At 42.2% G+C, this 22,804-nt stretch overlaps 1 protein-coding gene across 1 annotated transcript; it reads right to left on the reverse strand.

Annotated features, from left to right (window-relative positions):
* Positions 1 to 21,130: 21,130 nt before the first annotated feature.
* Positions 21,131 to 21,505, reverse strand: LOC132628395 (uncharacterized). Its single transcript, XM_060344177.1, has one exon. The coding sequence runs from the start codon at positions 21,503 to 21,505 to the stop codon at positions 21,131 to 21,133; it is 375 nt and encodes a 124-aa protein (XP_060200160.1).
* Between the last annotated feature and the right edge of the window lie 1,299 nt (positions 21,506 to 22,804).

Here is a 22,804-nt window from a genome sequence, read left to right on the forward strand (position 1 = left end):
AAGATCAGGAAAAAACTTCTTTTATAACCAAGTACGGAACTTACTGTTACAACATAATGTCGTTCGGGTTAAAAATACCGGTGCTACTTATCAATGCCTAGTGAACAAAATGTTCAAAAATCAAGTGGGTACAACAATGGAAGTTTATATTGACGATATGCTAGTTAAGTCCCTGGAAACAGAGGACCATTTAAAGCATTTGCAGGAGACCTTTGACATACTATGCAAGTACAACATGAAGCTGAACCCAGAGAAGTGCGCCTTCGGAGTAGGTTCAGGTAAGTTCCTGGGTTTCATGGTGTCAAATCGAGGAATCGAAACTAACTCGGATAAGATCAAGGCCATTGAGGATATCTGGGTAGTCGAGAATGTAACAGGAGTGCAGAGATTGACAGAAAGCATCGCGGCCTTAAGCGGATTCATTTCTTGATCTTCCGATAAAAGCCACAGATTTTTCGTGTTGCTCAAAAAGAAAAATGACTTCGTATGGACACAAGAGTGTCAGTTGGCCCTAGAAGAATTGAAAAGGTATTTATCGAGCCCACTTCTGTTGCATACCGTGAAGGCAGACGAGCAGTGGTACTTATTCTGGTAGTGTCCGAAGTCGCGGTAAATGGAGCGCTGGTCCGAGAAAAAGAAGGTAGACAATTTTTTATTTATGTTAGTAGAACTTTGGGGGAAACGGAGAAACGCTAACCCCCACCTAGAAAAATTGTCCCTAGCTTTATTAAGTGCATCTGGAAAGTTAAAGCCTTATTTTCAATGTCACCCTATATGCGTAGTAACGACATACCCGTTAAAAAATGTTATGCATAAACTAGAATTATTCGATAGGTTGGAAAAATGGGCAGTCAAAGTCAGCGGATATGACATCGAATATAAGCCCTGAACGGCTATAAAGTCCTAAATTTTGGCAGAATTCGTGGCAAATTTTACCCCCGCAATGGTGCCCCAGGTAGAGAAAGAACTTCTTTTAACCTTAAGTCAAACCTCGGGGATTTTGACCCTATACACAGATGGAGCCACCAATGTGAAAAGGACTAGGCTTGGGATTGTACTTAAAGCCCCTGTGGGGAATATCATTCGGCAGTCCATAAGAACTTTAAAATTGACTAACAATGAAGCTGAGTATGAGGCTATGATTGCAGGTTTGGAGCTGGCCAGGTGTTTGGGGGCAGAAATCATCGAAGAAAAATGCGACTCACTCTTGGTCGTGACTCAAGTAAACGGGGTTTTCAATGTGAAGGATGATCATATGCAAAGAAACTTAGAGAAGATACAGGTAGTTTTGCACCGATTCAAAGAATGGACTATGCAGCATGTGCCGAGGGAACAAAACACCGAGGCAGATGCATTGGCAAACCTAGGCTCCTCGATCGGAACGGAGGAGTTTAACTCGGAGACTGTGGTCTAATTAATGAACTTCGGCGTCAAAATCAGCCACGCCGAAGTTAAAATGGAAAGTTTAACTTGGACTGGCGGAACAAGTTCATCTACTATCTGGCAGAGGGAAAATTACCAGTGGACCCTAAAGAGTCACGAGCTCTTAGGACCAAGGCGGCAAGATACAATTTGATTGAAGGAAAAATATATCGACGTTCATTTTACGGTCCTTTAGGCAGGTGTTTGGGGGCCTGGAGAGATGGAATACACAATGCGCGAAGTCCATGAAAGAACTTATGGTAATCACTCCGGGGTTGAATCGTTAGTTCGAAGGTTGATTCGAGCCGGTTACTACTGGATCATATGGAGGAAGACACGAAGAACTTCATTTGAAAATGTTATCGATGTCAAAGGCACACCCCTATAATCCATCAGCTGGGAGAATTGCTTCATCTGGTATTGTCCCCATGGCCATTCATAAATTGGAGAATGAACATTGTCGTCCCTTTACCTTGGGCACCAGGTAAGGCTCATTTCATTTTGTTTATGACTGACTATTTTTCTAAATGCGTTGAAGCGCAAGCCTTAAAAAAGGTACGGGAAAAGGAGGTTATCAACTTCATATGGGATCACATCATATGCCGGTTCGGCATCCCGATCGAGATCACATATGAAAATGGTCGACAATTCATAGGTAACAAAGTCGATAACTTCCTCGAAGGCCTGAAGATAAAAATGATAATGTCCACTCCGTATCATCCGAGTGCAAACAGGCAGGCAGAATCAACAAACAAGACTATCATTCAGAACTTGAGGAAACGGTTGGATGAATCCAAAGGTAGGTGGAAAGAAATCTTACCGGAAGAACTCTAGGTGTACAGAACAACCTCGAAGTCAAGCACCGGTGAAATGCCATTTTCCCTTGTATATGGAGCGAAGGCTCCGATCCTTATTGAAGTCGGGGAGCCGGGCCTAAGATTCCAATACGCCACAGAAGAGTCAAATAACAAGGCTATGGCAGTAAAACTCGATTTAACAGAGGAACTACGCGAAGCAGCATTAGTTCGTTTGGCAGCACAAAAAATATGGATGGGCAGGTATTACAACCAAAGAACCAATCTTCGACATTTCCAGATCGGGGATTTGGTCCTCCGAAAGGTCACATTACACACAAAAGACCCTGATGAGGGGAAGATTAGTCCAATTTAGAAAGGGTCGTACAAAGTGATCGGTATAACCGGCAAAGGATCATACCAGCTCACATCCAAGGGTGGCCAGCAATTGTCAAACAATTGGAATGTAGCACACTTAAAGAGATGCTATTGCTAAGGTATGACCCGAACCCTCTTCATGAATTTATTAACTTACCCGTTTTGATCCTTGTAGGAGCAAAGCCCAAATGAAGTTAGGAAGATTAGAGTTAGATAAGAAAACACGCGTTGCACTTTTTTCCCTTAGCTCGGTTTTGTCCCAAAGTGGGTTTTTCGGCAAGATTTTTAACAAGGAAACAATGTACATCGTATTACTTTAGTGAAAAAGACTAGCCAAGTGCTAGGACCGAGGACTGCTCGGTATCAACGATAGTGTTTCTATTCTCATACTTCGAACAAAAACACTAAGGGACTATCATATCATAAGCCTACGAGGCCAAACCGATTGTATCATATAAGCCCAACGAGGCCGAATCGATTATGGTTTCTTTGAAAGTTCCTGCATTAGGATTTGTTGTAAGGGCCAAATGACTGAATGAGTCGTTCCCGAATAGTTAATTTTGTTATGACAAAAATCAGAATGCCACTTGGCAGTTGTACTATACAAGCTTGTGAAATGAGAAGAACACTTCGGTTTAAGCTTTGCGCATATTACTGTTCACAATATATCCACTTAACATTCAGATGTCCATTATGCTCCAAAGTTTGTAAACAACCCTGAACCAGGGACTATGAACTAGGGAGTATTGAAGTCAATCAACGGATAAAATAACAGTTTGTCTCAAACAAAATCTAACGAATAGAGCCCGACTCATTTACAAAGGCTTTAGAAGGTCTAAAATGGACTTAGCCTAAAATAAAAGACTAAAAAACACTTAAGTCTGAAAGGCTGGAAATACCAGCCCGAATGCCTAAAGTGATTAGGAGATGCCTTAATTCACAAGCATGAAATTTACATAAGTCACCAACCTCGGTGCAAAACTTGTTTGTTCTCATAAGGTGATTAACCTTAAACAAACTAACTTGTGCAAATACCGCCCGAAGTTTACAAATAAAAGAAAGATAACACTTTTTCTAAGCTTAAGGGCCTATCTATTCCTCCTTCTTGGAATCTAATTCCTCAGAAGTGGCAGGCTCTTCTTCTGAACTGTCGCCCAAGAAAGATTTTTGGGTCCGAGCCTCTACCTCCTCGGCCTGAGCAATCTTCGCACCTATGTCCTCAATGCTGTGTTGGATTTATTTAAGGGCAAGCACCCGGGTTTTCCATTTCATATGCTCAGCTCGTAGGGTAGAACGGTCAATGACGGCTTTGACATCGGCATCGGCTTGGGCCTGAATCCGATCCCACTTGGACAATGCTTGTAGAATTTTGGTCATCAGCCCGGCATTCTGCTGAGTTAGGATATCCAGATCTCGGTTGGCTACTTCGAGCTATTCTTTGAGACCCTCAACAGACCTGGCTCGGGTATCAGCCCTTTCTTGGGCTACCTTCGAACGTTCCTTTTCGGTATCACGCTTGGCGGTGAGGTGGACAATCTCAGCCTTGGCAACTTCGAGCCCCTGTCGCAGATTAGCATCAGCAGTCTCCTCCTCCTTAAGTACTGCCTCGAGCTTTCGCTTATCCACCAAAAGAATAATATACCTTTCGAGTAGGTTCTCCAGGTCATTTTTAGCCTTAAGCATTCCCTATTTGGCGGCCACAAGCTAAGCCTTGAGTACCGAGGAGTCACCCACCGAAATCAGCTGATCTTCCTTCTCCTACAACAGGAACTTGAATTTTTTGGTCTCACGAACTTGTGCATCCAGCTGGCCCCGAACATCCTCGAGATGGTTACACAGCCCGGCATTCTCCCTTGTACATCTAAGGAAGCCCTCACGCGGCAAAAGAACGGACTGCAGAAAAGAAGAAAAACTCAGATTAAGCATAAGTACAAATCACAAGATGAAATCAAAACCGAGGATGTTGAACATACCCGATTGGCTGAATGTATGCTCTCGTTAAAAAGACAATGCCACGAGACTCGTTCTAATTTTTCTCGGTCCTTATCGGACGCAAGGGACCGAAGATAACTGGCTATTCCAATCGGTCGAGACATGAAGTGCGTGTCCTTAGGGACAGTGACTACGATGGACCTAGTTTCATTTGGCTTAGCACTTGGGGCTGGAAAAGTATCGACAAAGTGTGGGCGAGAACCTGATTCGGTGGCCCTCAAAGGTCTTTTTTGACCTTGAGGAATACAAAAATTAAATCCCACAAGATCTGCAATGGCAGTAGGAGTAGAGGCATCAGCATCCAACATATCTTCAAACTCCTCCTGCTCGAGGGAGAGGGAGGAAGTAGTTCCGGATGATTCGGCCATGGCAGTTCATCCTCTATTAAAATGGGACTCTCTAGGACTATGGGTCCCGATGGGCTGAGGTCTGGCAAATCGGAGGGCTGCGCATTGCCACCCTCAACATTCTGACCGTTCACCTCGGTCACATTTCCCTCCGTGGTAATGACTGGAGTACCACCTGCCCTAACACTAGTAGCGGCGACCGTGTCCACCCCACGGACCTCATAAGAATGTCATCCTCGAGAATGTCTCTCAACGTCTGAGTCTGAGTAGTTCTCTTATTTTTCTAGCCTGTTGAGGACGAGGGCTTAGAAGATCTACTCTGCTTCTTGCTCCTCGAAGCCTTGGCAACGACTTCATCCATACTAGTCAGATCAAATATTTATTCAGTCGCCGGGGGAGCATCTGAAGGCACAGGCCTCAAATTGACTTTACCCCTCTTCAGACTTGCATTACACAGGGTTAATCACCAATAAAGGTTATGAGGTAAAGCCAAAAAAGTGTAAAAAATAAACGGAAGGCTCGCCGTGGGTTTTTGCTACCCACTTGCCTGCGGAGTGGTCTCTCCAAGTACTAATTTCATGAGGGTGCTATGCCACTATGGCATCCACCCACTTCTCAAAATCGGATATGGTATCCGAAAGCCACACGTTGGCTGAAAGTGGAAAAGGATTGAAGAGAAGGAAGTTAGAGAAATAAAGAACTTAGAAGAAACCGAAGAAATAAGAGAAATCTATGGAACTTATGGGCTTTGTTCCACTTCTAGGGGAAGGGGAGGCAATCTCGAGGAACGATTTCCTCAATCTTGATCCGAATGAAGTGTTCGAGCCAACCACGATCTTTATATTCGTCGCGATCCCACCATGAAAAATTTGAGGAGAATAATGATGGATCAGGTGGTGTAAAGTAAACGGAAGCCTAACATTGTTTGCCAAAAGCAGATGGATATGACGATCCACCAAATGTTCGGCCTAATTTGTGCAAGGCACAATTTATATATCCTTCATATATCAAGAATGAACTTATCAATCAGAGGGTCAAGATTGAGGGTGAAAGGGTAAGTATAAATGGATGAGTACCCTTCCACCTAAGTGGTGATGTCATCATCAGGGCTCAGGATTATAATCTCGGCGGGGCGGTATCTCTAACTGTATTCTGAACGGACCTTGGGAATAATAGTAGCATTAATTGTGGAGGGATAAAGCCTGACATGATAACCCCGATCGGCGTTGTTACCCTTCGAGGGATTTTTAATTGTGAATTCGGAGTCGAAATGGTATACCAAAGGGATGACGTCCTTACCCCGGGGTTCAAATGGAACTCTAACCTCAGTATCAGTTGGCTGAGGAGATCCCACCGGAGAGGCTTCATGAGAAGAGGGCCTTGGACTCAAAGCCATTTTTGATAAAGTTATGTAGAAGAAAGGGAAGATGAAAGAAATTCTTATAAAGGTTTGATGTTCCACGGAAAAATCAAGAACAAGATGAAGTTTCCAACGAAGAAGGATGGAGATTCTGATGAATAGTTTAGTGATTTCGACGGGAAACTTGAAGATTCCGACGAGGGTTCTTTGCTTCTCATGCAAAGGAAAGAAAAGATTAAGATCGAAGAGTAATTTTTGAAGGTTGTAAATAGTAAAAATGGGGATGGTTGAACTATTTATAAGCGAGCGTTCATAATGATGGAAGTGCATTGATCAGCTAACCAAAGGGTCGGCCAATAGTAAAGCCACACTTGGCCGAAGTCAAATGGACGTGGCAGTTGATAAGACATTTGATTTTTCTCGCTTATTTCGAAACTTACAGGATAAGATATCGATAAGCTCTGTGTAACAAAAACTTAAAAGAAGGGAAGAATCCATACAGAAAGTAATGACTAACTGCGCTCGGGTGAGAATTAAAGGACAATGAAAACATGCATAATCCGAATAGGTTTGGTTCAATTTGAAGAAGTTTTCTACTACATTTGCAACGGATATCCGACTTTCTCAGTTACATTAGCCTCACAAAACAAAATGCCTAACTTATGGTCCTAAACTAGAAACGAAAAGAAAATCTGATCCAGTATGGTAAACCAAAGGTTGAGAACTTCTGTTCATACCCTTGGATACTTCTACAAAATCATGCATCGGCTAAATAGCTTCAGGGCAGTCCTTTGAAATAGTCAAACCAGGGTACTTTGCTCCGATGGATTCTCTTCATCTAGAACAATCACCGGGGATGGTCCACCACAAGAAATCTCCCCCGAAGTTTGCAAGATATGGCATAATCTTACCCAAGAGCCTATCCCTGAAGGAATAGCCGAGGAGCTCGTAGGGACTCTCCATCACGATGCCTTCGCCGAAGCAGCCATTGTCTTGTTTCCCTCGATGACATCCTCGGCATCCCCTTCGATAATGTTTTTCCCTTTTAGAGAAAAATTCTTCATGGGAAGCCCTAAAAATCGAAGGTTTGGGTTAGAGTATTAAGTGGAAACACACATGAGAAATTCCACAAGCAGGTTATGTTATGTCCCGTATTTTCGTATAACGGGAAATCGAGAAATAAAGAAGACTTGTGTGCGTTGAGGAAATATTTTGATTTTGGTGAATATGAACATGTTGGTTATGGAGTCATAAATGTCAAGACCTCGGGGAAGGCCGAGGGTAAATTTGGAATTTTGGAAATTTGTTTCGGGAATTACAAAACGGGACATAACATGAATTGGGCCAAGAAAATGGAATACAAAATGAGGCCCAAGTAAGTAGGGGTGGCCGGCCATAGCCTTTGGCCCATACCCATTTATTATGTCATGTGCCAAGCACATGACTAGATATGGATATATATCTACTTGCCATTGGGAATTATCAAGGAAATAGCACAAAAAAAAATTCTAGAACACCCATCAAGAGGCTCTCGGCCGAGAGGGTTAGAGAGAAAAAAAAATTTGGCAAGCGTTAATCTTAGCCTTAAAATTCTCGAGTTTGGCATAGTTGTGGAGTGCTCAAGACGCTCTCCGACGTGAGACAATTAGTTTGGCGTAAGGTGCTCGTTTGCGGCAAATCGGAATTTCAAGAAAAAGGTAAGATTTTTATGTTTTAATGATATGAAATAGATGTGTATGTGTTGGTGATTGAATTAGTGTGAAGATTATGGGATGGGGTTGGGTTTGTGTGTGGCGTGTGTGTGTGAAAAGAGTGTGTTTGGCCGTGTGCCTTAAGACAGGAGAACAAGTGTGAATTGATTTTGTTTAAGGTTGTTAGTTGTGTCATGACCTTTGTATCGTAAATGAATGTTTGGAGAATTGAATTGGTGTTAGAAAATGATTTCGGACGTTATCGGAAAATGTATGTCCTTGGTATATTGGTGTATATCGTAGTATATTTATGACATTAAAGACCTTAAATAAGGTTTACGGTTGATAATAACGAATTTGGAATGAAACGACGCAAGTTAGAACGTTCGTCATAATTTTGGTGTTTTGAATGAAAATTGGAAAGTAATGAACTTTGGGGGTGTTTGTATGTGGGTTGGGACTTGTGTGTGGTGTGTTTGAATAATGGTGAATGAATACACTAATGTGGAAATAGATTTGGACTTTTGAAGTTGAATCAAGAATTTCCAACTTATGTATTAAAGTGAAATTTTGAAGGTAATGTAGTATAATTGTGGGTTGTATGGCCTAATGACGTTTGGGTTGCTGTTGTTGTTGTATTCTGAGCCGAGCTAAGTCTCGGGGGTGTTATAATTATAGGGGAAGTGCTGCCGAAATTTCGGTAGCCAAGTTTAGCCCCGAAGATGAATATGTTAATTCTCATGAATAGTAACTGGTAAAAGTGACCATTTGCAGTTTCTGGACGAAACGGGAATTGCGATTTGAGGAGCGTAACGCGCCAACCAGGTATGTAAAGCCTACCTCTTATTCTTTTGGCATGTCCTAGACCTACTAGGTAAATTTCGGAATCTCGGGAATAACTCTGCTCTCGGAAATCGAGGTTCAAGTTCGAGCACTATTCATTCAGCGCGATTGAAGCCTTTTGGTCCTATTTGGTTAAAAGGATGTTCGTACCTCCATAACTTGTGCAGTTGTGTCCGAAACTCTTCGAAACTTTCGTAGATGGCTCTATGGAGCCGAAAGTCTGTAAATTTTGTCCGCCGCCTCAATTTGACCCGAGGTGGGCCCGCGAGCCCCGCGGCTCCCCTTATTCGGTTTGTTTGACTCGTTTGTGTCCGTTATGATCCGCAACCGTCTGCGTATGATCCAGAGATGTGTTTGAAACTTCCTATGTCATTAATGTACGTTCTGCACTCTGAATGATGTGAGATTTTTCGGAAAATGCCTTATGAACAGTTTTCTTACGAATTTGACAGTTTGGAACTTCGTAACCTTTATATGCCTACTCTTATCAATTCGATTCCTACTCCGACCCTTCTGGCGTCAGTATATTCCTATATGTAAACGATATGTTGAGTCCGACAAATTATTTTTGATATGCATATGATTTCTGCACTACTCTGTTCGTGCTGTCTGCTATGACTTCGTTCGTCGGTACCCGGGCCGACTTTGTGATCGTGCGCACTATGTTATATTCGGGAGTTATGATGTGTTACGGTTTCCGAGGCCTCGCCATAGGGCCGGTTACCGTTTATGGAGTTATGATGTGATATGGCATTTGATATGTTCTGATGATATGATGTGTGTGTGATATGATGTGTCTGGAGACTGTACGGAGATTTGAAAACTTCTGGAGTTATGATGTGTTGTGGCACCAGCGTCGGGGGGGTGACCACGTTCCTAAACCCTATACATGATTTGATTTGCATTTTGTACGTTCGCCTCCCGCACAGGTTTGCTTTGTTTGCGACGTTGGTGTGTTTGTTCTTTCGGACTCCAGCTGTGTTTGGATTTCTGTACCTTCTGCTTTACATACTCAGTACTTCTCCCGTACTGACCCCCGTTTCTTCGGGGGCTGTGTTTCATGCCCGCAGGTACAGAAGCTCGTTTGGGTGGTCCTCCAGTTTAGGCTACTCAGTCTGCTGTGTTGGAGAGCTCCCCTTGATCCGGAGCCTACTTTTGGTACATATCTTTTGTTGTGTCTGTATTCTGTATACTTGGATGAGTGGGTACGGCGGGGCCCTGTCCCGTCCTATGTTCATATGTCTTATGTTCTGTTTGTCTAGAGGCCTGTATTCAGATTTGTGGGTCGTGGGTCCGGTGTGTTCGTATGTGAGTCAGTTTTGTGTTCTTAAGCGGCCCGTACACTACTATGGCCAAGTCGGCCTCTGATTGTGTATGTATGTGTATGCTTCTGGGGGCGATGTGCATTCCGCCACCCTTCGGATGTGTGTGTGTGAAAATTTGGCGATGTATTTTCCGCCTCTTTTCTGATTTGTGATTTGTTTGATTTGTACGGGCGACTGCTTAGGATGAGTGTTCGGTAGATGTCTGATTACGATGTTGAGTTTGAGTATCGTATATTGTGTTTGGACGAGTCTGATTATGATGATCTGGGTGTGAGTTCGTTTGGGGTGTCCCAGTAGGGCACCCGTCGCGGCCCACGGGGCTGGGTCGTGACAAAAGTGGTATCAGAGCGGTTTGTCCTCGGAATGTCTACAGGCCGTGTCTTGTAGAGTCTTGTTTATCGATGTGTTGTGCACCACATCTATAGACGGGAAGCTACAGGGCATTTAGGATGTTACCCTTCTTTGTATTCTCAGATCGTGCGATAAAGCTGTATGATTAGAATGATTCTCCCTTACGAATTGCTGTTCCTACAGCAAGGCTCCAGGGAGCAGGAGTGTCGGTATTTGGGGAAAGATGATTCTGACCCTCTTCCTGCAGGTGATTGTAGGTTGGTGAAGGATGAAGAGGACGGCGTCTGACGATGAGGATGGGGGTGCCAAGAAGGCCCCCAGGCTGTCACCAGGGCCAAGTAGGCAGGGCCCCAGTTACTCGACCGAGACGGATCCTTCGGAGGATTCCCCGGAGGATAGCTATGACACGGATCCGTCGGAGGACCCCTCTACGATTCCTCCAGAGTCTCCGATCCCTGGGGCGGAGGATCCCGTGGAGGATGGCTATGACACAGATATCTCGGAGGGTCTGGCAATGACCCCTCCGGAGCTTCTTACCTCCGCGGAGGAAGATAGTGATGAGGCAGACCCATCGGAGCATTCTTCTGGGACGACGCAGGAGGATATTTTTGAGTATGCACGAGCTCTGGTTATTAGGGAGGACCGTGATAGCCCGGCCACCTCGGAGAGTGCTATGGATTTCTCCGGTTCTTGGCCTGGGTCACCGGTGAGCCGGGATTTGTCTGATCGTCCGTACCCCTCCGATTCAGATGCAAGTGATAATGGAGACCAGATAGCCAGGGAGCAGACAGACGTGGATGATAGTGGACATACCTCTCACGGCAGCTCCCTAGGTCAGACCCAATATTGATTATTTATAAGTGTACGAGTTTTTAGAATTTTCTATATGTGTATGTTATTCACGAAACGTTGTTCTATGAAGACGACGGAAATTTAAAGGAATTAGAGATCTAGTGACCCAAGGTAAGGGTGACTAAATGTCCCCACCGTCCGAGTGATTTTGGAAATTCTGGAGGAAGGTAAACAGGAAAGTGCCTCCGATGCCGTTTGAGTTGGGCACGTGTGGTAAGTGTCGACGACGTTATAATTCTCATTTGAAGTTATCAGCCCTGTGTGGCTGCGTTACGACGTGATATGATGTGTATGTGTGTGCATATGTGTTGGCCCTGTGAGGCGTGGTTGGTATTTCTGGTGCACAGGTTTCGGATAGTAAGAAATACAGAGGAAACTCTGCCCAAATTTTTCCAGAAAAATAGAAGTAAATATGTAGACTAAGTACAAAAGGCCCCGCGATACTTATCGGGCTTTAGTTTTCTTCTGACGGTAGCCAGAGAACACCTTACGGTGGCATTCCTATCGGATCACATCGATTAATTGGAGGCTTAGACTCGTGGGTTAGTTGTGATCATATGTATATGTGTATGAAAGTGAATGTTGGGAATTCAGAAAGGCGACAAGGAAATGGTACGGCTTAGCCGAGAGTGGGACCCGCTACGAAAAATTTCCAAAAAAAAAATTTGCTAAGACCCCGTTTGGCCTAAAATTACGTGACAAAGGTCGTGCGGGGCAATTGAAGAAATTATATCAGCCCTAACGCGTTAAAATACGTAAAAGATTCGGGGTTAAGCGTGCTCAAGCCAGAGCAATTCTGGGATGGGTGACCCCCTGGGAAGTAATGCAAAATTTTGCACAAGTGTAAGTATGATTAATGTAAATGAGAATTTGGGGTAACCAAAGATAAATAGAATGTGTGTGGAATAATTAGTGCCCTTTCGAGAGTCGCGCGGAACGAGGCGGACTAAATGGGCAAAAAGAAAAGGGTATGACACCGCTTGGGAAATTGAACGAATTTGAATAACAGTCAGAGATGCTCGCCAGTAAGGTATGAGTAAACGTGTGTATGTGTATGTGTATGTGTGTGTGTATGATTTTCATTCAGGGCCATGAGGGCTAAGAGCCGAGCCCGGAAACTAATGTTGTGGTAAATAGAGGATAAGCAGTGTGAGTAGTTGGAATGTTTGAAGGAGTCGATACGTAAGACGCAAGGTAAATTGTGTGACGACTGATGGGGGAGTTTGCCACTAAAGGGAAATTCTCATGAATTATTGGAGCCTTAATATAAATGATTTAATCCCAAATTGACATTCTATCCTTAGTGCTTCTGCACTTCCGATGCCGATGAGGCTCTACCTAGTACGCCTCTATATTTCTGAGTTCGACTGCGTTCTTGTTCGATGAACCTTTTGTGCGTTTGATTCTGAATCTGTTTCTGTCTGGCACACCTCTGTGGGTCTGACTCTGGATATAAATTCATCTGATATGCTTCGGTGCGTTTGATTTTGACCGCGTGTGTGTTCGATGCACTTCGGTTTGACTGGTCACGACTTTGTATGAAACAACCCTGTATATTTGATTCCGACTTCGGATCTGTCCGATATGAGTCCGTACGTCTGACTTCGATTGTGAATCTGTTTGGTATACCTTCGTGTGTTTGATTCTGTTTACGAATGCGTCCGATACTCCTTTGTACGTCTGACTCCGATCTCAGATGTGTCTGATATGCTTCCGTACCTTCGATGATGACTACGAATCCGTCCGCCATGGTTGAGTATGTCTGCCTCCGATTATGAATCCGTCCGGTTTTAGTTCTGAATCTGTTGGGCATGAAGTGTCTGATATGAAGTAAAGTGAGATTACGACGATGTGGTAAGGAAACTCAGGAGTGTGAAAAGAAGATGATATTGACGATGGTGTCTGGAAAGCGTCCGTCCCTTACAAGAATATAATGCAGAGTTCGGTGATTACGTAGAGTATGAGAAAAGGTACTATGAAGGTATTTGAGTCAGAGATGTGAAAAAATCTACCCTAGTATTGGTAAAGAAGACATGTCAGAGAAATCAATAAAGGACAACTATCAAGAGAACCCTCCCGGAGTAGTACGACACCCATGAGTTCGATTCAACATTCGAGGACGAATGTTCTTAAGGGGGGAGGAATGTTATGTCCCGTATTTTCGTATAACGGGAAATCGAGAAATAAAGAAGACTTGTGTACGTTGAGGAAATATTTTGATTTTGGTGAATATGAACATGTTGGTTATGGAGTCATAAATGTCAAGACCTCGGGGAAGGCCGAGGGTAAATTTGGAATTTTGGAAATTTGTTTCGGGAATTACAAAACGGGACATAACATGAATTGGGCCAAGAAAATGGAATACAAAATGAGGCCCAAGTAAGTAGGGGTGGCCGGCCATAGCCTTTGGCCCATACCCATTTATTATGTCATGTGCCAAGCACATGACTAGATATGGATATATATCTACTTGCCATTGGGAATTATCAAGGAAATAGCACAAAAAAAAAATTCTAGAACACCCATCAAGAGGCTCTCGGCCGAGAGGGTTAGAGAGAAAAAAAAATTTGGCAAGCGTTAATCTTAGCCTTAAAATTCTCGAGTTTGGCATAGTTGTGGAGTGCTCAAGACGCTCTCCGACGTGAGACAATTAGTTTGGCGTAAGGTGCTCGTTTGCGGCAAATCGGAATTTCAAGAAAAAGGTAAGATTTTTATGTTTTAATGATATGAAATGGATGTGTATGTGTTGGTGATTGAATTAGTGTGAAGATTATGGGATGGGGTTGGGTTTGTGTGTGGCGTGTGTGTGTGAAAAGAGTGTGTTTGGCCGTGTGCCTTAAGACAGGAGAACAAGTGTGAATTGATTTTGTTTAAGGTTGTTAGTTGTGTCATGACCTTTGTATCGTAAATGAATGTTTGGAGAATTGAATTGGTGTTAGAAAATGATTTCGGACGTTATCGGAAAATGTATGTCCTTGGTATATTGGTGTATATCGTAGTATATTTATGACATTAAAGACCTTAAATAAGGTTTACGGTTGATAATAACGAATTTGGAATGAAACGACGCAAGTTAGAACGTTCGTCGTAATTTTGGTGTTTTGAATGAAAATTGGAAAGTAATGAACTTTGGGGGTGTTTGTATGTGGGTTGGGACTTGTGTGTGGTGTGTTTGAATAATGGTGAATGAATACACTAATGTGGAAATAGATTTGGACTTTTGAAGTTGAATCAAGAATTTCCAACTTATGTATTAAAGTGAAATTTTGAAGGTAATGTAGTATAATTGTGGGTTGTATGGCCTAATGACGTTTGGGTTGCTGTTGTTGTTGTATTCTGAGCCGAGCTAAGTCTCGGGGGTGTTATAATTATAGGGGAAGTGCTGCCGAAATTTCGGTAGCCAAGTTTAGCCCCGAAGATGAATATGTTAATTCTCATGAATAGTAACTGGTAAAAGTGACCATTTGCAGTTTCTGGACGAAACGGGAATTGCGATTTGAGGAGCGTAACGCGCCAACCAGGTATGTAAAGCCTACCTCTTATTCTTTTGGCATGTCCTAGACCTACTAGGTAAATTTCGGAATCTCGGGAATAACTCTGCTCTCGGAAATCGAGGTTCAAGTTCGAGCACTATTCATTCAGCGCGATTGAAGCCTTTTGGTCCTATTTGGTTAAAAGGATGTTCGTACCTCCATAACTTGTGCAGTTGTGTCCGAAACTCTTCGAAACTTTCGTAGATGGCTCTATGGAGCCGAAAGTCTGTAAATTTTGTCCGCCGCCTCAATTTGACCCGAGGTGGGCCCGCGAGCCCCGCGGCTCCCCTTATTCGGTTTGTTTGACTCGTTTGTGTCCGTTATGATCCGCAACCGTCTGCGTATGATCCAGAGATGTGTTTGAAACTTCCTATGTCATTAATGTACGTTCTGCACTCTGAATGATGTGAGATTTTTCGGAAAATGCCTTATGAACAGTTTTCTTACGAATTTGACAGTTTGGAACTTCGTAACCTTTATATGCCTACTCTTATCAATTCGATTCCTACTCCGACCCTTCTGGCGTCAGTATATTCCTATATGTAAACGATATGTTGAGTCCGACAAATTATTTTTGATATGCATATGATTTCTGCACTACTCTGTTCGTGCTGTCTGCTATGACTTCGTTCGTCGGTACCCGGGCCGACTTTGTGATCGTGCGCACTATGTTATATTCGGGAGTTATGATGTGTTACGGTTTCCGAGGCCTCGCCATAGGGCCGGTTACCGTTTATGGAGTTATGATGTGATATGGCATTTGATATGTTCTGATGATATGATGTGTGTGTGATATGATGTGTCTGGAGACTGTACGGAGATTTGAAAACTTCTGGAGTTATGATGTGTTGTGGCACCAGCGTCGGGGGGGTGACCACGTTCCTAAACCCTATACATGATTTGATTTGCATTTTGTACGTTCGCCTCCCGCACAGGTTTGCTTTGTTTGCGACGTTGGTGTGTTTGTTCTTTCGGACTCCAGCTGTGTTTGGATTTCTGTACCTTCTGCTTTACATACTCAGTACTTCTCCCGTACTGACCCCCGTTTCTTCGGGGGCTGTGTTTCATGCCCGCAGGTATAGAAGCTCGTTTGGGTGGTCCTCCAGTTTAGGCTACTCAGTCTGCTGTGTTGGAGAGCTCCCCTTGATCCGGAGCCTACTTTTGGTACATATCTTTTGTTGTGTCTGTATTCTGTATACTTGGATGAGTGGGTACGGCGGGGCCCTGTCCCGTCCTATGTTCATATGTCTTATGTTCTGTTTGTCTAGAGGCCTGTATTCAGATTTGTGGGTCGTGGGTCCGGTGTGTTCGTATGTGAGTCAGTTTTGTGTTCTTAAGCGGCCCGTACACTACTATGGCCAAGTCGGCCTCTGATTGTGTATGTATGTGTATGCTTCTGGGGGCGATGTGCATTCCGCCACCCTTCGGATGTGTGTGTGTGAAAATTTGGCGATGTATTTTCCGCCTCTTTTCTGATTTGTGATTTGTTTGATTTGTACGGGCGACTGCTTAGGATGAGTGTTCGGTAGATGTCTGATTACGATGTTGAGTTTGAGTATCGTATATTGTGTTTGGACGAGTCTGATTATGATGATCTGGGTGTGAGTTCGTTTGGGGTGTCCCAGTAGGGCACCCGTCGCGGCCCACGGGGCTGGGTCGTGACAGGTTAAAATTTACCATGGTTTGTTCCTTTCCACCCTTCGGGTGCCATACTCCTCCAAGAACAACCCATATCACGAGAGGCTCCTCAAAAGGGCAACTACTCACTTAAAGATAGTAATTCCATATTCGGGTTCGACTGGATTCGGGGTAGGATTCCATGTTTCTGGGAAGCCTACGGATAGAGAACGGTGGAGTTGGTCTGTACGAATCATTACGAACTGATGCAGCCATCTCCTTTCATAATCATTCTGCAGGTCTATGAGGCCTCGAGTTCCATGAGGAAACAAATAAACTATGCTACCACGGATTACCCAGGGAAGATAGATATGGATCAGATGGTCAAGGGTAAAAGAGAAGATAGATATGGATCAGATGGTCAAGGGTAAAAGAAACCTCGACTACTTTGGCCAAAATCTCGAGGCAGTATACGAGCCTCCAAATCTGTGGAGCAATTTGGCCAATACAAACGCGGTACCGACGATAGAATTCCTCTATCACTTGGGGAATGGGAAGACAAAACCCAATACGAAAAGGGTAATTATAAGCCAACGAATAACCAATAACATGATGGTTGATTCTTACCCCTCTTCCAATAAGGCAGATGTCAACGTCTGCACTGAAGTTACAATTATTCCGAACTATGGGAATGTTGGTGGCATCAATGTAGGATTCAAATTTTTCCACAGAATTAAGGTGAGAAGAAATTTTGCAGTCATTCGCATACTTGAAGCCGGATGGGAGGATGTCTACAGAAAGGAACTCCAACTCTTCCTCGGGGCTGGCCGCTCCTATCGCTGACAACTGCGGAGAATGTGGTAGTGATGAAGGATGATCCGCACTTTGTGTTAACAACGGAAAGGAAGTCATTGCTATGAAGAAAGCGTAGAAGCAAGCGATGGAAAATAAAGGTTTAGAAAGAGTTTGGAACTCATAAGAGAGTTCAGAATCAGGCAGTTGCAAGCAAGGGTTTTTGAAAAATTTGATGTCCAGGGTTTTCGTTCAAGCGCATGGCAAAAAATATATGGCATGGGCTTTATATAGTACAGAGTAAAGAAGTTGAAGGGTTTAAAAGTTCTGACAAGGGATAGATTCTCAAGACTAATTAGGCGGCTGTAATAATAATGAATTCGCATTGGTCAGAGTGCAAGATTGATGGAATTCCATTTTCAAGGAGGCTTGGTACGGATTGCTCGGTTTTATCCGGATCCATTTCCTGGAGTAATACTTTCATCCAGAAAATGGAGGGACTATCTGTATATGGTAGAAACTGGGGTCGACGTTAGGGTAAGAGGTAGTGGATAGTAGAGCTCGGCTAAACCAAAAAGAAGCACTCGGACCAGACAATTCCCGAAGAGTGCACCTGCAATTGGCAATAGTGCTAGAAATCTGGCCTGTTGCGAATTTCACGCCGCACGGTGTAGTTGATTGTTGTCAAACCTGAAATTTCAGGGATCCTTATCTCCAATTGATTTTTTTTAAATCAAAACCACCAAAGGTGGCACTTTATTCAAAACAAACTAGTCTATACAAAACAAAAAGAAAGGAAAAGAAAAGGTTAAAACATGCAGAAATAACAACCTAACCAAGCTAATCAACTAGAAAATCCTGGATTCTTGACTTTCCTCCAATATTCACACCTCAAAACTCTCACCAGGTGTATATATTTCAGTCTGTGAACTTTCTTCTAGAATCTAGGTATGTAGTTCATCAGGCTTCTAAGGTTGTCAAGTTGCACTCAGAAGAGGGAATGCCAAGCAAAAGAAGCAAGAACACACTCATATATTAGTTAACATCCTTCACATAGGGAATGAGCATGAAATATGCTAATACCACCCTATATGAAATCTGTCAACTAATGTACAAGAGATGATATGGAATATCTTTGGCATTCTAGAAAAATTCTACAACTTTTGAAGGCTGCAAAGTTGCTTAAGTTATTGTATGATCAGCTGCAATGCAATGCCATGCCACCCTATAAGTCTTGGAGGTTGCAAAGCAGCTCAAACTATTGATGATCTGCTGCATAGCCAGCATAGTTGTTCAAGCTGTTGTTGATGTGTTGCACTGCTAGTAGGCTGTTGCAATTATTGTATCAAGTCCTTCTGTCCCTTGTGTATCTGATTCTCAAGTTTGGAACTTGAGCTTTATCCATGTTGATTAACTTCTTTGCTACATTAGGTAACTCCTGAAAATTATGAAACTGAACTGTCCCTGCAAAATTAAAAGCTAAGTTAGTCAAAAAAATCTGCCACTGCATTCCCTTCTCTGAATATGTGCTGAATCTATGTGGTCTGAGTCCTCCTTCTTCTATTAATCTCATTAACTATTAGAATAATGCTCCAAGGCACTTCCCATTCACTAGATATAAACTTCTTCATGGATAAGGAATCGGTTTCAATTATTAATGGCCACAAATTGTGACTTTCACAATATGCAACACCATCCCTTAGAGCCATAGCTTCTGCAATCAAACTTGATCCATCATCAGTCGGTTTCTTTCCTTCAACATATATAAGATCTCCACAATCATTTCTCACATAAAAAGCAGCTGAACTAGGACAAGGATTACCTTTTGTTGCACCATCAGTGTTCCATTTGAACCATCCTGTAGGTGGAAAGTCCCATCTTACAACAACACAGGTGATGCAAGGTTGGAAACTTTCCACATATTTAACTATATCAGCCCATTTGTATGGTATGTCCTGCCATGCAGGGAATTTAACTCTACAGAACCTATGAATGTTTTCCTGGATCTCATCCAATACTCTATATAGTGACAAGGTCCCCCTATGTATGGTAGTATTTCTCCACTTCCAGATCTGCCATAAGATCATAGCAGGGACAGCTCTAAAACACCACCTTCAGCTTATAGTGACAATCAGCCTCCTACAAGAGTTGAATAGTATGCTTGACATTATGACATACCATGGATATCCCTATATCATCAGAGAAGAATTTCCACACTTTACTTGTTAATTCTCCATTAAGAAACAGATGATCAATTGTTTCTTGTTGATATGCAGTACAACAATAGCACCTAGAAACCACATGAATACCAATACTTTGCAACACCTCATGAACTGGTATCTTGAACTTCTACATCCTCCATAGCAGGAAATTGATCTTGAAAGGCACCCCTTTTATTCACATCTGCTTATAAACCTGTGAGTAGTTTGCTCTTTGTCTTAATAATTCCCATGCAGTAGATATTGTGAATTTGCCAGTACTTGTCATCATCCACCAGGGCTTGTCCCACTGACCTTCTTCAATATGGACTTTCAGCTCCTTTACAATATGATTAGCAACCTCCTCAAGCAAATAATGATGCAGTAATTCCTCATTCCATCCATCTTCAATAATAAAGTGACTCACATCCTCTATACTGTCATCAGTAATGAAGTCATTAGGAACAACATAGTGTAATGCTCCTAATTTAGTCCAGTTATCATACCAGATGTTAGCAGTACCACTATGTGTTTCCTACCATCTCTTGTTCAATGCTATCTCTAGCTTCTAACACCATTTTCCACACTTGAGATCCTTCTTTCCATGTAACATATTGTGGATACTACTTTTTGCAGTATTTATTCCAAAGGAAGTTTGCCCAAAGAGAATTGGAAGTTCTGAATCTCCACCATAGTTTAGCATTCAAATCTTTGGATACATCAAAAGGGGACCTGAATCCCAATCCACATTCTTCAACTGGAAAACACATCTTTAACCAGGCATCCCAATGTCTAGCCTTCATATCCTCTTTACTAGAACATAAAAACTTAGCTAAAATCTGATGAATCTCCTTGATCACACACTTTAGAGGCCTTATAGCTAATAAAATATAGATAGGAACACTCTGAAGCACACTCTTGATCAATACTGCCTTGCCTCCTGGTGAAAGAAGCTCACCTTTCTAGGCTTGCAATTTATCTCTGATCCTCTTAATAAGGTCTGTATAATCAACTTTCCTTTTCCTTGCATGAGTTATTGGGCATCCTATGTATGTAAAAGGAATGTTCCCTCTTGTAAAACCAGTGAACCGCTCAACTTGCTGCACTAATGCATTGGAGACCTCAGGATGCATTTAGAAAGAACTCTTTCTATTATTAATCAACTGACTAGAGTTGTCTTCATAAGCCTTCAAAGTATCCATAATTAACTCCAATGATTTTGCATCAGCTGAAGCAAAAACTATGGTGTCATTTGCATAAGCCAAGTGATTAAGATTGGCACTCCATTTTGGCATTCCATACCCTTTGAAAGCTTGATCATCAAATAATGCATTAAGAGCCCTTGTTAGTACTTCAGCAGATAGTATGAATAAGGCAGGTGATAATGGACCCCCCCCCCTGCTTAACTCCTCTTGATGAATGAAAAAAACCATGAGCCTGTCCATTTATTAGTACAAAATACTAGTTGTTAGCTAGTATTCTTCACATTATATCAATACACTGCTCAGAAAATCTCATTCTCCTCAGAATCTTCATCAAAAAGACCCAAGAAACTCTATCATAGGTTTTAGCCATGTCCAATTTGAGGACTACATTAACTGGCTTGCCTCTTAACCTTATATCAGAAACAATCTCTTAGGTTAGCAAAACATTCTCAATGATATTTCTGCCCTTTACAAAACCTGATTGATTGGCATATATCAATCTAGGTAGGGATTTCTCCAATTTGTGATGCACCACCCTAGAGATAACTTTGTTAATAAAGTTACTAAGGCTAATAGGCCTCATGTCAGAAAATCTTTCCATTTCATTCTTCATAGGCAACAAAACCAGGTTTGTATGAGTGATAGACTTAGGCAAAGTCTGACCCTCAAAGAACACCTTCACCATATGAAATAAATCTACACCAACAGTTGCCCAGCAGCGTTGATAAAAGATACATGTGAGTCTATCTGGAACACTAGCACTATCCTCTGATAATTCAATCACATCCTGTTTGACCTCTTCCATAGTTGGGATAGCAACAATTCTGCATTTTCCTCCTATGAAAGCATACTAGGAATATAATCCAATATAGCCATTTCAGATTGAAAGTTCTGCATTGAATCCTGAGTGAATTGCTTCTGATAAAAGAAGATGGCCTCATTAGCTATCTCATTAGCACTTTCTATCCAGTTACCATCTGCATTTTCAATTCTCCTAATTAGAGTTCTTTTCCTTATACCATTTACAATATTGTGAAAAAATTTGGTGTTTCTATCCCCCTCAGCAAAACAATCATAGCCTGACTTTTGTCTCCAAAACTCCTCTTCATAGTGCAAGTATCTCTTAAGTTCAGCTTGAGCTCTTTGTAACACCATTCTATTAACTTCAGAGGGAACCTCTTCAAACAATTGTTCTTTAATTCTCACAATGTCCTCTTTAATAGTCAACTGCTTGAATATGTCCCCAAAAACCTGCCTGCTCCATACTGATAAAACGACTTTAATTTTCTTCACTTTCATTTTAAAAAGATAAGAATACATCCCTTTCCTCTTCTGCATGCCAGTTCTGAGTTACAACTGATTGGAAAGATTCATGATCTAATAAAAACTTCAGAAATTTGAAAGGCCTAATAAATTGTTGCTGTTGTTCATTATCGGATAACGACAAATGAGCATGGTCAGAACTAGTCCTAGAAAGATGATCCACTTTACTGAAACCAACCATTGCTACATCAAATTATTATATAGCATTCTATTAAGTCTTTTTAAGATACACTACCCATCAGATCTCCCATTCCACCAAGTGAAAGGGCTTCCTTTAAAACCTGCTTCAATCAGCTCACATGAATTAAGACAAAATGCAAAGTCTTCAAATTCTGTTGGAAATACTGGCAGTCCACCAATCTACTCTTCCTCATTCAAGATCACATTAAAATCACCCCCTATCAGCCAAGGAGCTACCATCCCATCAGCTAGAATATAAAGACTATTCCACAAAACTAATCCTTCCATTGCATCACACTGTGCATAGACCATGGTGACAAACATGATCTTGTTCATCTGTTGGAAAGTAAGCTTACAGGATATTTGTTGAGAATCATCCCACATAATATCCATATCTATATTTGTAGTAACAAAAAACCAGATCTTCCTAGAGGCATTATAATAAGCATGCTCCATCACTAACTTCCTCTTATATTGTTGAATATGTCTAGTATGTTGAAAAGGTTCCATCAGTGCTATAAGGCTAAATTTGTGGTGCCTATGCAACATCTGCACTCTATGGAAGTATTTTTGAGTCTTTACTAATCTGATATTCCAGAAT

Source organism: Lycium barbarum, chromosome 2 (genome assembly GCF_019175385.1).
Source record: "Lycium barbarum isolate Lr01 chromosome 2, ASM1917538v2, whole genome shotgun sequence".
Taxonomy (NCBI): Eukaryota; Viridiplantae; Streptophyta; class Magnoliopsida; order Solanales; family Solanaceae; genus Lycium; species Lycium barbarum.